This window comes from Cyanistes caeruleus, chromosome 23 (genome assembly GCF_971803275.1).
Source record: "Cyanistes caeruleus chromosome 23, bCyaCae1.hap1.1, whole genome shotgun sequence".
In the NCBI taxonomy this organism is placed as follows: Eukaryota; Metazoa; Chordata; class Aves; order Passeriformes; family Paridae; genus Cyanistes; species Cyanistes caeruleus.
In genome coordinates, this window is record NC_141723.1 from 6,046,949 (window position 1) to 6,059,651 (window position 12,703).

A 12,703-nucleotide genomic window follows, 5' to 3' on the forward strand; every position below is an offset into this window, starting at 1 on the left:
CTTTTGTGAGGCTTTTGGGTTCTCTCGTCGGATCAAAACAAGGTCTTGGCTTCAGCGGGATTCTTTCAGAGCTGGTGCAGGGCAGTGATGTGCAGCTCTCTTGCGGTTTTCCACGTGGCAGAGGGAGCTTCTGTCCTCGACTTCTCCCGCAGTCTCTGGGTAGCTTTTTCCTGGGGAGCCTGTACCAGCCTCGCTCTGTGTGCTGTCCTTGCCCTGCCAAGCACACTCGTGGCTGTGGAAACACGGACTGAGAGAGGATGTGGATGTGGACACATGGACTGAGAGAGGATGTGGATGTGGAAACACGGGCTGTGAGAGGATGTGGATGTGGACACACGGGCTGTGTGAGGATGTGGATGTGGAAACATGGGCTGTGAGAGGATGTGGCTGTGGACACACGGGCTGTGTGAGGATGTGGAAACACGGGCTGTGAGAGGATGTGGATGTGGACACACGGGCTGTGTGAGGATGTGGCTGTGGACACACGGGCTGTGTGAGGATGTGGATGTGGACACACGGGCTGTGTGAGGATGTGGATGTGGATGTGGATGTGGAAACACGGGCTGTGAGAGGATGTGGATGTGGATGTGGATGTGAACACACGGGCTGTGAGAGGATGTGGATGTGGATGTGGACACACGGGCTGTGAGAGGATGTGGATGTGGATGTGGACACACGGGCTGTGAGAGGATGTGGCTGTGGACACATGGGCTGTGTGAGGATGTGGATGTGGGCTCGGACTCTGCTGTCCTTTCCTTCCAACCCAGTGTTTTTAAAAGCCAGTTCAGAGTGCCCTGCCTGTGAGAGCTGCTGGGAGGGAGGGTGGGAAGCTCTCTGGGTGCCCTCGCTCAGGTGAACAAAACTGGTAAAGCTTCCCCCAGCTCTGGCCTTCCCCCTGGGCCAGTGTGGGGCACTGGGGACACTGCCCGGGGGTGACAGTGCCACCCGCCCCCAGCCACCCCAGCGCCCTCTGCCCCTCCACGAGGGCTCGGCACGACTTTATCATAATGCAGCATGAATTTCATTAGCTCATTTTGCCTCTGAGCCCGGAGATAATTTAATCCCGGAGTGGCTTACGAGGCGAAGCGCGGTTTAGTCTGCGGAGCCCCACGGCCCCTCTGGCCGCCAGCCGAGCCGGGCTCAGGGCTCAGGGCTGCCTGGGCTCGGTGGGGCTGTGCATGGGGAAGGGGATGTGGCACTCACACCCTTCCCATCTCGTTAGGCAGATTTTATAGCGTGAAATAACTGCGGGAGCCGCGGAGCGAGGGCTGTGCTGACCAGAGAGGGGGTCCCTCTCACGTGCCTCTGATTTTCCCTCCATCTCATCACGGGAAGGTTTACTTAGCAAGCTGAAAAAAATCATTACATATGCTGCTAGTGGCCTGGTTAATTAAGATCTACAGTTCTCTGGGTAGGAAAAGACGACCTATATTTACTGTATGTAGGAAGACATCTGTCAGCTCAAAGCGCTAGATATCCCAGCGCAGGTTTGTCCTGCTTTTGCAGGCTCTGAATTGCAACTGTTTTAAGCTCTGATGCAGACCAAGTTAATTTTAAGATGACTGTTACTATTCTAAACATAAGGAAGGGCATATTTAGCCTCTCAGTACTCAAGAAGGCAAAACCCCCTGCATGTTTCTAGTAATTTTTCCCTAACAGTTTGCACAAAACAACAACAACAAATCCTATTTGGTTTCTGCAAAAGAATATGTTCGAGGGTGATCGTAAAATAGATTATTTTTAAATCTGCAGATGGTTTCCACATATTCCTCCTCAGCTCACTGCAGCTTTCCACCTCAGTAAACTGGTTTGTAATTTAGCCGAGGGCTGTGGAGCAAGCGTTCTGTCGTCTTGTTTTTCTTGTTCGCCTCCTTTACCCCCCCACGCCCCCCTCTGCTTTCTGTCCCCTTTCTCTCCTCTCTCCTTGCTTGTCCCCTGCCGAGGGGCTGTCGGTGTTGGGATGGGTGTGAAGGGACAGCGAGCTGCCCCACACCCCGTGGGCAGCCCTTGTGGGGAGCTGCTGGGGGCTGGGATTGGGGCTGGAGGGCGATGCCATGGAGCCCAAACCCCGCTCCCCGCTTCACTCCTCACTGGGGAAGCTGTGCCTCGCTGGGCAGGAGGGTGGCTGCTCCCATCCACACCACCCCCTGCAGCTGAGGGAGTTATGGGGGGCTCGGGCCACGGGGAAAGGGTGAGGGATGCACAGCCCTGGAAAAGATAATTAGAGGAAGGATGCACTTCGAGTTCTGCAATGGCGGCTCCCCCCTCCCCCCGCTCCCTGGAAGAAAACACTGCTTTTTTTTATTTCTTTGTTCTTTCACGGTTCGGCATTATAATTATTGAGATTTCACTGCAGGGCAAAATGATCATTTGACAATGTAAGTGGGGAAAATAATTCTCGTGTTATCCAGCAGCCTCACTCTTATTATAATTATGGCGAAACTCCTGCAGATTGAAGTGGGGGCAAAGAATTTCCTCCTATGTGGTGTTTGGCTTTTCAAGATTTCTCAAGATTTGATTGCAGATGGGAGAATTTTTTTCCCCTCCCATCAATAATCCGAGGTTGGTGATGGATGGCGAAGGACCAGGGTACCTGTTGTTTTCCCCTTTGTTTTCATTAGGCATTTTCCATTTCTGTCATTCTCGGCGCTGGTGATGGATTTTTATGAGCAAATATCTTGGTTCAAGCCATTCGGAATTGTTTGCACAGTAATGTCTGCAGCGGCAGCAAAACCCAATTAAAAAATCAGAGGAAAATTGATGCAAAACTGCAAATCAGCCCCTCTCAAGATGGGGACAGCCACGGCTCATTCCGTGCTGAGGCAGGCAGGGGTGGTGGTGGGTTCACCCTGGCTTGGCTGGGCAGGTGGGGCAGGGGTGCTGCTCTCGGAGAATCTCCAGATGTGCTTCTTTGTGCGCCGTCCTTCCCAGTGTGGTGTGGCCACCACATTCCCTGTTCCACCCTCCATCCTGCTCCATCCTGCTCCATCCTGTGCCATCCTGTGCCATCCTGTGCCATCCTGTGCCATCCTCCATCCCATGCCATCCTCCATCCTGTGCCATCCTCCATCCCATGCCATCCTCCATCCTGCTCCATCCTGTGCCATCCTGCTCCATCCTCTATCCCATGTCATCCTCTATCCCGTGCCATCCTCCATCCTGTGCCATCCTCCATCCCGTGCCATCCTCCATCCTGTGCCATCCTCCATCCCATGTCATCCTCCATCCTATGTCATCCTCCATCCTGTGCCATCCTCCATCCCATGTCATCCTCCATCCTGCGCCATCCTGTGCCATCCTGTGCCATCCTCCATCCTGTGCCATCCTGCTCCATCCTGTGCCATCCTGTGTCATCCTGCTCCATCCTGTGCCATCCTGTGCCATCCTGCTCCATCCTCCATCCTGTGCCATCCTCCATCCCGTGCCATCCTCCATCCCGTGCCATCCTCCATCCTGCTCCATCCTCCATCCCGTGCTGCCATCCCGGTGCCCAGCTCCCCTCACCATCCCTCTCCGGGGCTGGGAGCCGTGGCAGGGAATCACGGTGTGGTGGCAGGGAGGTCTGCTGTCCCCTGCCACCCCGGGGCTGATGGAAACGAGCTGACAGAACACAGGCAGCATTAGCCTAATTATGGCCATACCCGCTACCTCTGCGTGGATTTTCCTTTCTTAGCGACTTCCTGTTTTCCTCTTTGAGATGCAAATTTTTGCACAGTCCTCGATCCAGATTTTCTCCTCATTAGCATGAAATCTGACTAGTTCCGCGGTTTTTTAAATAGCAAATTATAAAAAAAAAAAAAATTAAAAAAAAAAAAATGCTGTGCACAAAGTAGCAGCGAAACCCCCTCCCTGTGATTCTCGGGGGCAGGAGGTGGAGGGGCTGGTGAGGATTTTTGGGAATCACTCAGCCACAGCCGCGTTCTCCCACGCGAGGCTGCTCAGCTCTGCTCGTGCGTGGCCGAGCGGGATGCGGGAATCAGCACAGAGGGGCCGGTGGGCAGAGCCCCATCCCAGCCCACCCATCCTGTGCTAGGGCACACACATGTTCAGCCTGCGTTTTGTTTTGCCTCCTCCAGGAAAACGAAACTCGTCGTAACAGGAGGCTAAAAAAAAAAAAAAAAGACAAAAAAAAAAAAAAAAGTCGCTCCAAAAATCCCTTTTTTGAATTGAGTGTTCTCTTGGTGGGGTTTATACGTTTTTATGTATAGCTGTAGCTCAGCGCTGGGAGAGGGCTGGTGATAGAGCCGGAGCAGACGGCACTATTTTGTGGTAAATGTCACTCTAGTAATACTCAGCTCTGCTCCGAAATAGAAATACACCCCTCGCTGGCGTAGTGAGCCGGGCTCGGGAGCTGCCGCGCTCCCCTGCCAGCCCCGTGTCCCGATGCTCGGGAATGCTTTTGCCTGGCATCGCCCTCCCCCTCCCCGGCTTCCCTGCCCAGCCCCTTCCCCCCCGCTTTCCGCCACATAATGAGTTTGATAAGAAATTGTCTCGTTAACAGGATTAGCCATGGAAATCTCTAGTCCCCTCCTATTCATTTTGTAATGCTCTTCATCCTGTTCTGTAATTTTCTGCTGGTATTAGGCGGCTCCGGACCACCTCGGGAGATTAATTCCTCCTCCTTTGGCAGTGCCAGCGTGGCTGGTGACAGGAGGCTGCTCCACGGGCAAGCCCCGGCCCCGTGGCCCCCACCCAGGGGATTCCTCCTCCTCTTCCTCCTCCTCCTCCTCCTCCTCCTCCTCCTCCTCCGTGCTCTGGTTCAGTGGAAGTGTGTCACTCCCGAAGTCGCTTATGCAAACAAACCCAAGTGTCCCCAAACACTGCTGGGTTTCACTGCCAAGCGCTCCGGTGACTCAGAGGTGGATTAAAACCCGGAGAGGCAAACTGTGCTCTCCCTCGTACCCGTGTGAATCCATTTCCGTGGGCAGCATAATTCCGGATTTACTTCTAGGAACATGACTTGCAAGACTGGCCCTTGGGTAAATAATGACTCTTGATTTAATAACTCCTGCCAGCCCTGCAGGATACCTCACTTCCGAGGGAGCTAATAGAGAGAGATCTTTCCTAACATCTGTTTTCCCAATTTTGCCGGCTCGTGAGCCTGGATCTGGGAAGCGGCATCCATGCAGCAGAAACTGCCCGCTGCCAGTGAGTGCAGTGAGGATGGGAAACATCTGGAAAACACGGTGTTCCCAGTGCTCCACTGGAGCCACGTGCTGCCTGCTCACACCCCGATGCAGGGAGCAGGACCGGCAGTGCCAGCTCCTGGTTATGCCCATCCCATGTTTCTTCTGGTGTGAGTTTTCCTAAGCCCTGAGAAGAAAATCCCTGGTTTTCCCTCTCTGCTACCCCGTCAGTCGGCACACAGTGTCCCGGGCACCCCCAGGGCAGGGTGACAGTGTTCACTGACACCTGGCCCTGGTTGCCGTGCTGTCGCAAAAATTTGGCGCTCAGGAACCCCCTCCAGTGATTCCTTTTGGATTTTTTGGCTTGTGAGATTCCTGGAGCGCCAGGAGTGGGGACCTGGCACAAGAGCTGCTGGACAGCAGTGTGACAGGGAGGTGACAGTGACACCCTCCTTGTAAACCTGCTTTTTGCTTCTCTCTCTTGTTTCACATCTCCCTCTCAGAAAAGCCATTTAAATGTAATTCTGTTCTTAAACCCTCTCCCTCATGCATGCCTAATGAGCAGCCGGCAGAGGTGCCGGAAACGGGCCGAGCAGGATTCAATCTCACCGAGTGTCGACAAGTCATTTGGAAGGAGCCCTGGGAGCGCGCCCAGTTTTATTACAGCGTAATTAGAAATAAAATCTTGTTGCAGGAGGAGAATGAGAGATGGGTGTTAATCCTGTAACGGGAGGAGATGGAGCCATGCTTATAAAGGAGATTAGGGAGGGGAGGTGGAAATCTCACGAGTCCCCGATTTCCACCCCTCCTGTGCTGCTCCCTCGGCTCTGACTCCTGCAGAAACTATCGGTCCTTTTGTCGGGAAAAGGAGGAGGATGAGGAGGATGAGGAGGAGAGGAGGATGAGGAGAAGCAGAGCCCGAGCTGCTGGCTCAGCTGGAGCCACACGCGTTACAAATTCCCGTGACTGCTCCAGGTGGGAACCTCTGGCTGAGCTCACAGCTCTGCTGCCTTTGGAAGGGCTGGGAGCAGGGACGGCCCTACAGCTCCCCTGGGATCCCCACGGCAGGCAAACACGTAAATAAATCTGTCAGATTTGTGCAGGTGCTATGAAATTTGTATTGGGCTCAAGTTACAGCTCCTCTTTAGCATCTCCGCCAGGGAGGGATGCGGGGAGCTTTAATCTCGGCGCCCCCTCTGCTCCCAGAGCATTTGCTGTGGCACAGGCTGGGCTCAGCCTGCTGAGATAAAAGGCAGCTGTGGTGCTCGGATGCCAGCCCGCTCCTGTGCCCTGTGTCCCCTGCCCCGCTGAGCAGGGCTCGGGCTGTCCCGGGGGCGGTGACCAGTGCCATGGGGCGAGCAGGAGTGTCCCTGCTGTCTGGGTTTCCTGTGGGTGTTCCTTGTCCCCAGGCGAGCTCCATGCCGGGCAAATGGCATCCAGGAACAGCAGCCACAGCAGAAAAGTGCCGCTGTGGCAGCGGTGGAAAATTACAGGCTTTGCTCTTTGGGGCTTCCCCCTCCGTGCCTTCCCCCCGGGAGGCGTTTGTCACTTTAAACGTGGCCAGAAATAGCTCCGAACAGTTATTGGATTTGTCCGGGATGCCTTGGGATGCACATGCTTCCAGTATGGCTAATTCATAAACGCTGGCACCTATTGATTCTCCAGCAGTACCAGGGGAAAGTTATCTCATTAGTCTTATGAACTATAAAACGTGCTCCCTCCTGAAGCCCTGACCCCGTTGTTTTGATAAATCTATACTGGATGGAGCAGGAGCTGCTAACCTGCATCGACTGTAATCTTTCTCTTGGAATTGGGAGGCCCCTGGGAATGATGCTGGTTTTCAGGGCCACCACTGGCAGCTGGATGTGGGAGAGGGGTGTGTGTCTGTGTACTCAGCGAGACCACGCAGGACAGCCCCCCTCTCACCCTTATTCTTTTCCCCAGGTGAGGGGCCTGGGAATTTAGGTAGAATTTAGCTCATGGTGGGCTGTGTTTGATCCAAGGGCTTTGGTGAGCTATCTCCAAAGGCAGCAGCTCAAGTCTAGCTGGAAGAGTTATTAGAGGCACGATGCTCCAGCCTGGCCACGGATGTGCTTAATCCTCTGCTTCCTGTAAAGCCCTTCCACCTCCTGGCAGACAGAAAGATCTGATTTTACTTGGTGACCTTCGACGTTAATCTGCCTGGCAAACTCACCAATAATAAGCCATAAGGGTGAGGTCTTTTGAAGCCACTTACATCAGTTAGAGCCCCGCATCTCCCCTGAACCAGCAGAACATTCCTCGACAGCGCCACTTGTCCCCTCCCAGAGAAAATAACCAAAGGAAGCTGTGTTGTCAGCTTGGGTGGATCTCACACGTGATGGAACCGTGTCTCCACACCGTGCAAGGGGCAGATGCCTCCTGTCACTCCACGGTGGAGATGTGGATCCTAAACCTGCAGGATTTCTGTCCCTTCCTGTCCCTGGGCTGGTTGTTATGGCTGGAGCCTGGATCTCAGGCACGAGGCTTTGTTTCCAGCCCAGAGCACGGCAGCAAAGCCTGTGGATCCCCAGACACGGCCGCGTGTGAGGGTGTGGGCTGGGGCTGCCAGCACTTCGCAAAATACATCCCCGTTACCATGGAAACCGGCTCCCCCCATCTCAAATTCCAGTGCAGCCAATGTTCTCCGCTTACTGGTTTGATGGGAGATGAAAAATTAATGTTTGATTTGCATGTTATTGCAGTGCTGTGGGACCGCTCCCCCTGCCCCTCCGCGGGGGTCGTACAGATCCGGCTGGCGGTGCCGCACAGAGCCCGCAGTGCAGCACCTCTGGCCCCAGCTGCACACCAGAGCGGGCCATGTGCTGCCACACCGCTGCTGACGTGCCACAGCATGGAGGTGTTGGCTGAGCTTTTGGCCCAGAACCCTCCAAGCAGGGATGGAGTCACAGGGGTGTTGTGGAGATGTGGGGATGGGGCTGCCAGCTCGTGCTCCTGCTGCTTCCAGGGAGGATCAGCACAGGGCGCCAGTCTGGCAGGTGCCTGTGCCTCTGCTAACCACAGTGGACTGGCATTATGATTAATTATTTGCTGTTTCTTTGCTGTTTGGGGCCCCTCACTGTCTTGTATCGAGCAGTTGGAGTCAAACACGCACATCTGGCTGAGCCACAGCTGGAATGGGTAATGCCAGCACAGCTCGACACTGCCGTTGCCTTCACTCGTTCCAGGGACACTCCCTGGTTCCCTGGGTGAGGATCTCTGCTTTCTGGTCTGTCACCTGCAGTGCTTGCAGGGAACTGGGCCTGTGGTCCTGCCCAGGGTTTGGGAGCCAGAGTGCTCTGGGAACATCTTCCTCTTGTCCTCCCATTCGTGCTTATTCTGCGTTCCTGAGTTTGACCACGGAGCTTTCTTCTTGTCTAAATTGAGAATATCCAGGTGCTTCCAAAAGGTGCTGGAAGTAAAATCAGTTGCTTGGCCTCATCAGCCATATCCTGGCTTAGCAGGCATTGTGCAGGACTTGAGGGAGCCATTTGCAGATGTTGCTGATTTACAGGCCGGGTTTAAAGGTTTTCGCTCTGAGCATTCAGCTGCACTAAATTACCTTCTGCAGTCCTGGGGTCTGGTAGGGGGTGGTTTGGCTGGCAGCACGGCACAGCCGAGCAGATGGAGCATCCCATCCCAGCTGAGACTGGCGCTGGAATAAACCCCAAAGCCTCACAGAGCTGGGGGTGAAAGCCTGGCTTGGCACGGAGGGGCAGGGCAAAGAGCTTTCCAGGTGGGCAGGGAGCCTCTCCAGAGCCTCGGCTTATCCTGCTCTCCATGTAGCCACTACACAAGCCTTTCTATTCGTGTTAATTACTGTTATAATTCATGATGAATTGCAGGGGTCAGGAGCCAGCCAAAGACTCCTTTCCCCTGTGCCAGGCTCCAAAACCTGCTGGCCTGAGGGGGCTGCTCCAGCAGCGCTGCCGGGTCTGTGCTGCCCTGGCTGCTCTCCTGCCACCTTCCTCCCGGGGCTCAAACATCAGCCCAAGCCCTTATTTGTTTTCACATGATTCTAAGTAAGTTAAGCTAATTATTAACACAGCGGGACGGATTCACTTTTAATTGCTGCGTTGCCATGGAGCGCGTGGCACCGCGGAGGAGCGGCGTGTGCCGGAGCTCCGTGCCACATGCTCTGCTCACCCTCCTCACCCTGAATCCGAGCCCTGGGAGTCCAGGTGTGCACAAAGACACCCCAAACCCACCGTTACACCTGGGCAGGTGTGTGTGCTTGGCCAGGGTGAGTGATGGAGGGAGGCCTTGCCCACAAACACTGGCGCTGCTGTTGTGCACACAAGGTTCCCTCACCAGACAGTGAGTTGTGTCTCACCCAACTTCACCAGCCTGCCCGAAACTTCAGCCGGAGCTGCACCCCAATGTGATGGAGGAAGGTTCCTCTTTCCCTGCCGCAGCTCCGCAGGGGCTCTGCCTGACCCGGGTGCTCAGCCTGGGGCCAGGAGAGGCTCCTCACTCTTCTCCTCCCTTTGTGTCTCCAGAAAATAGGTTTTTTATTACTTCTTATGGAGGTTTGTACATATCGGACGTGCAGAAGGAAGATGCCTTGTCCACCTACAGGTGTATCACCAAGCACAAGTACAGCGGGGAGACGCGGCAGAGCAACGGCGCCCGCCTCTCCGTCTCAGGTGAGCCGGTGCGGCTGCCAGCGGGGGCGAGGGGGTCCCGTGCCCGGGAGGGGGCCCAGCCGCGCCCGATCTCCGCTCTCCTGCTCGCTTCCCCGCCTGCCCACAGCAGCCATCCCGCACGGGGAGCGATGGCATCGCCACCTCGGATCCCCGCAGCGAGGGGACATGCCGGTGCGGGGCTGGCGGTGCCCGGGGGGCTGGCAGTGCCCGGGGGGCTGGCAGTGCCCGGGCTGTGCCCCGCAGCCCCCCCGAGCCGGGCGCGGTGCCGCGCGTCACCCCGAGCGGGAGGCGACGGGGCGCACGGCGATGCGATGTGACAGCCCGCGATGTGAGCAGCCTGACGCGATGTGACGAAGATGCAAGCGATACTGCGGCGGAGGCAGTGCAGTCCGGAGTGCCGGGTGTCTCGGGGCGCTCCCGGCTCCGCTGACTGCCCAAATTACTCGGCTCGGCAGGGAGGGAGGGAGTTCTCCCGACTGGCGGCCGCCGCTCGGTGCAGCGCGCCCGCTCCCATCCCCGGCTGCTCCCGCTCCGCCTCCCCGAATTAACGGCCCGGAGGGCAGCAGGAGAGGCAGGGCTCGCCCAGCCTCGCCTCTCGGGGACCCGCGGGTCCCAGCCGTGCCCGTCCTGCCACACGTCCCGGCTGTGCGTGGGTGTCGCCGGGTGTATCATCCCCAATGCGCGCGTTTCGAGCTGGCCCGGTCCCCTCCTGGTCGCTGTCATTATTTACACGTCACGGCGTTTTACTTCTGCTTGGGAGTAATGAAAGAGGTTTCTTTCCCCTGGAATTTAATTTCACGCCTGAGACTTAGTGATTAATTTTCTCCTTTCCCAGCTGCCTGATGGGCCCTTTTGCTTGTAAATTTTGAAATGTGCCACAAAATTTGTGTATTTTGCACCAATTAGGTGTCACCTTGAGTAATTCCTCCGGTGCTGAGTTTATTCCTCCCATCAGCTATTTAGGATGTGTTTTTCCTCCCACTTCCCCACGTGCCTGTTGTCCTGGCTACCAAGGGCTGTGCCGGCCGGGTGGGACAGGGCACCCCATGCTCCCCAAGGGTAATGGGGTGCATCCTGCGCTCCTGTATGGCAGAGCCACGGGCTCAGGGGAACGAGGAGAGCCTCTCTCATGGATGGTTCTGACTGGGTGCAGTGCTACCGGTGTCCCTGAGGCACCTCGCCTCATCCTCTTCCCCGGGTGAGCCCAATTCCTCTCCCAACCCAGACCCGGCAGAATCCATCCCCACGATGTTAGACAGCTTCCAGTCCAGGGAGGTGAAGGCGGGCCGGCTGGTGGAGCTGCCCTGCATCGCCTCGGGCTACCCCAACCCGGCCGTGCGGTGGATCAAGGACGGGCGGCCGCTCCCCGCCGACAGCCGCTGGACCAAGCGCATCACGGGGCTGACCATCAGCGACCTGCGAGTGGAGGACAGCGGCACCTACATCTGCGAGGTGACCAACACCTTCGGCTCCGCAGAGGTCACGGGGACCCTCACCGTCATAGGTGAGAGCCCGTGGGGGGGTTTAGTCCTGCTGCCTTCTGACACGTAAAGCTTTTATCAATATACAGCTTTAGGGGTTTGTACAGCTGTATAAACAACAGCCTTGTATTTTGGCACAGCGTTTGGCTCGCTGGAAGCCACTGTCTTGCACGTGTCCGACGTGTTGGGTGCTTCTGTGCTTTGCTTTGTTGATTTACATAAAATTTATGTCGATTTACATAAAATAAGCTCTAGCCAAACAGTAAATACCATCTGGGCAGGCCAAGTATTTATCACGTGCTGTTTTCCTGGGGGTTCCTCCTGTCACCGGGATCCTGGCAGTAGCAGAGCCACTGTGGCTGCCTTACCTGGAGCAGCACTGCTGAGCACGGTGCCAGCCAGCCTGCTGTGTCCCCAGCTCAGTACTGTCCCTGTCACATGGACCACATCGTCATCCAGCCATCCTGCCACCTCCCCACAGCACCCCAGCCGGGGGCCTGGGGCTGACGTTAAGAGCAGGGGCTGTCAGCAGCGGGGACGGTGGCGGTGCCACCTGCCCGATTGTGCGGTGACATTTAACGCGTAGCCGGGCAGGGGGAGCGGAGGGAGCGCAGCGGGGATGAGCTGCTTTCCGCTGCAGTGCCCGGCCAACGCCTCTCCCCTCTCTCACAGACCCTCTGCGTGTGACCCTCACACCAAAGAAGCTCAAAACAGGCATCGGCAGCACCGTCATCCTCTCTTGTGCCCTCAGCGGCTCCCCCGAGTACGTCATCCGCTGGTACCGCAACACGGACCTGGTGGCGGTGGATGACTACATCTCCATCCGGGGCATCAGCAACGAGACCCTCCTCATCACGGCCGCCCAGAAGAGCCACTCCGGGGCCTACCAGTGCTTCGCCACCCGCAAGTCCCAGACGGCACAGGACTTCTCCATCATCACGCTGGAGGGTGAGCCGGCTTCCCGGGCTGGGGGCTTCTTCCTCTGCCCCTCTCTGAGGGGATGCTTTGTGCATGGCTGGGGGGCAGGGACACCCACTGGGGTGGGGGTCCTGAGGCTGCTGCCAGCCTGTTCCTGGGCTCTGCGTGCAGAGACGCAGCGTGGCATGGACGGGGAAGGACCAAAATAAGTGTTGACTTGCCATCCCCAGCCCCTGGGTTTGCCATTTTCACCAGGCAGCCCACCCTGATCCAGCCCACCGAGTGTTTGCAGAAGGGATGGCCTCTGCTGAGGGAGGTGTCTCCTCAAGCTGGCATCTGTATCAGCCACCGTGTCCCCTGTCTGCATCTCCCTGCCCCAGAGGGACACCAGCACAGCCATGTGTGTGTCACCAGCGGGGCTCCTGTCCCTGGGGTGGGAGCTCAGTGCCATCCTGCTGGCGGGTGACTGCTGCTGCCTGCGGCTGCCGCTCCCTGACCCCCGTCCCGCTGGGTG

General features: G+C 56.7%; 1 protein-coding gene across 1 annotated transcript in view; it reads left to right on the top strand.

Moving 5' to 3' along the window:
- Positions 1-12,703, top strand: part of DSCAML1 (DS cell adhesion molecule like 1) — a 92,486-nt gene that overhangs the window by 54,217 nt on the left and 25,566 nt on the right. The window contains exons 4-6 of the mRNA XM_086861499.1: positions 9,644-9,790; positions 11,016-11,294; positions 11,944-12,219. Coding sequence (XP_086717625.1) covers positions 9,644-9,790; positions 11,016-11,294; positions 11,944-12,219 — 702 coding nt within the window. The remainder of the gene's footprint in view (positions 1-9,643; positions 9,791-11,015; positions 11,295-11,943; positions 12,220-12,703) is intronic.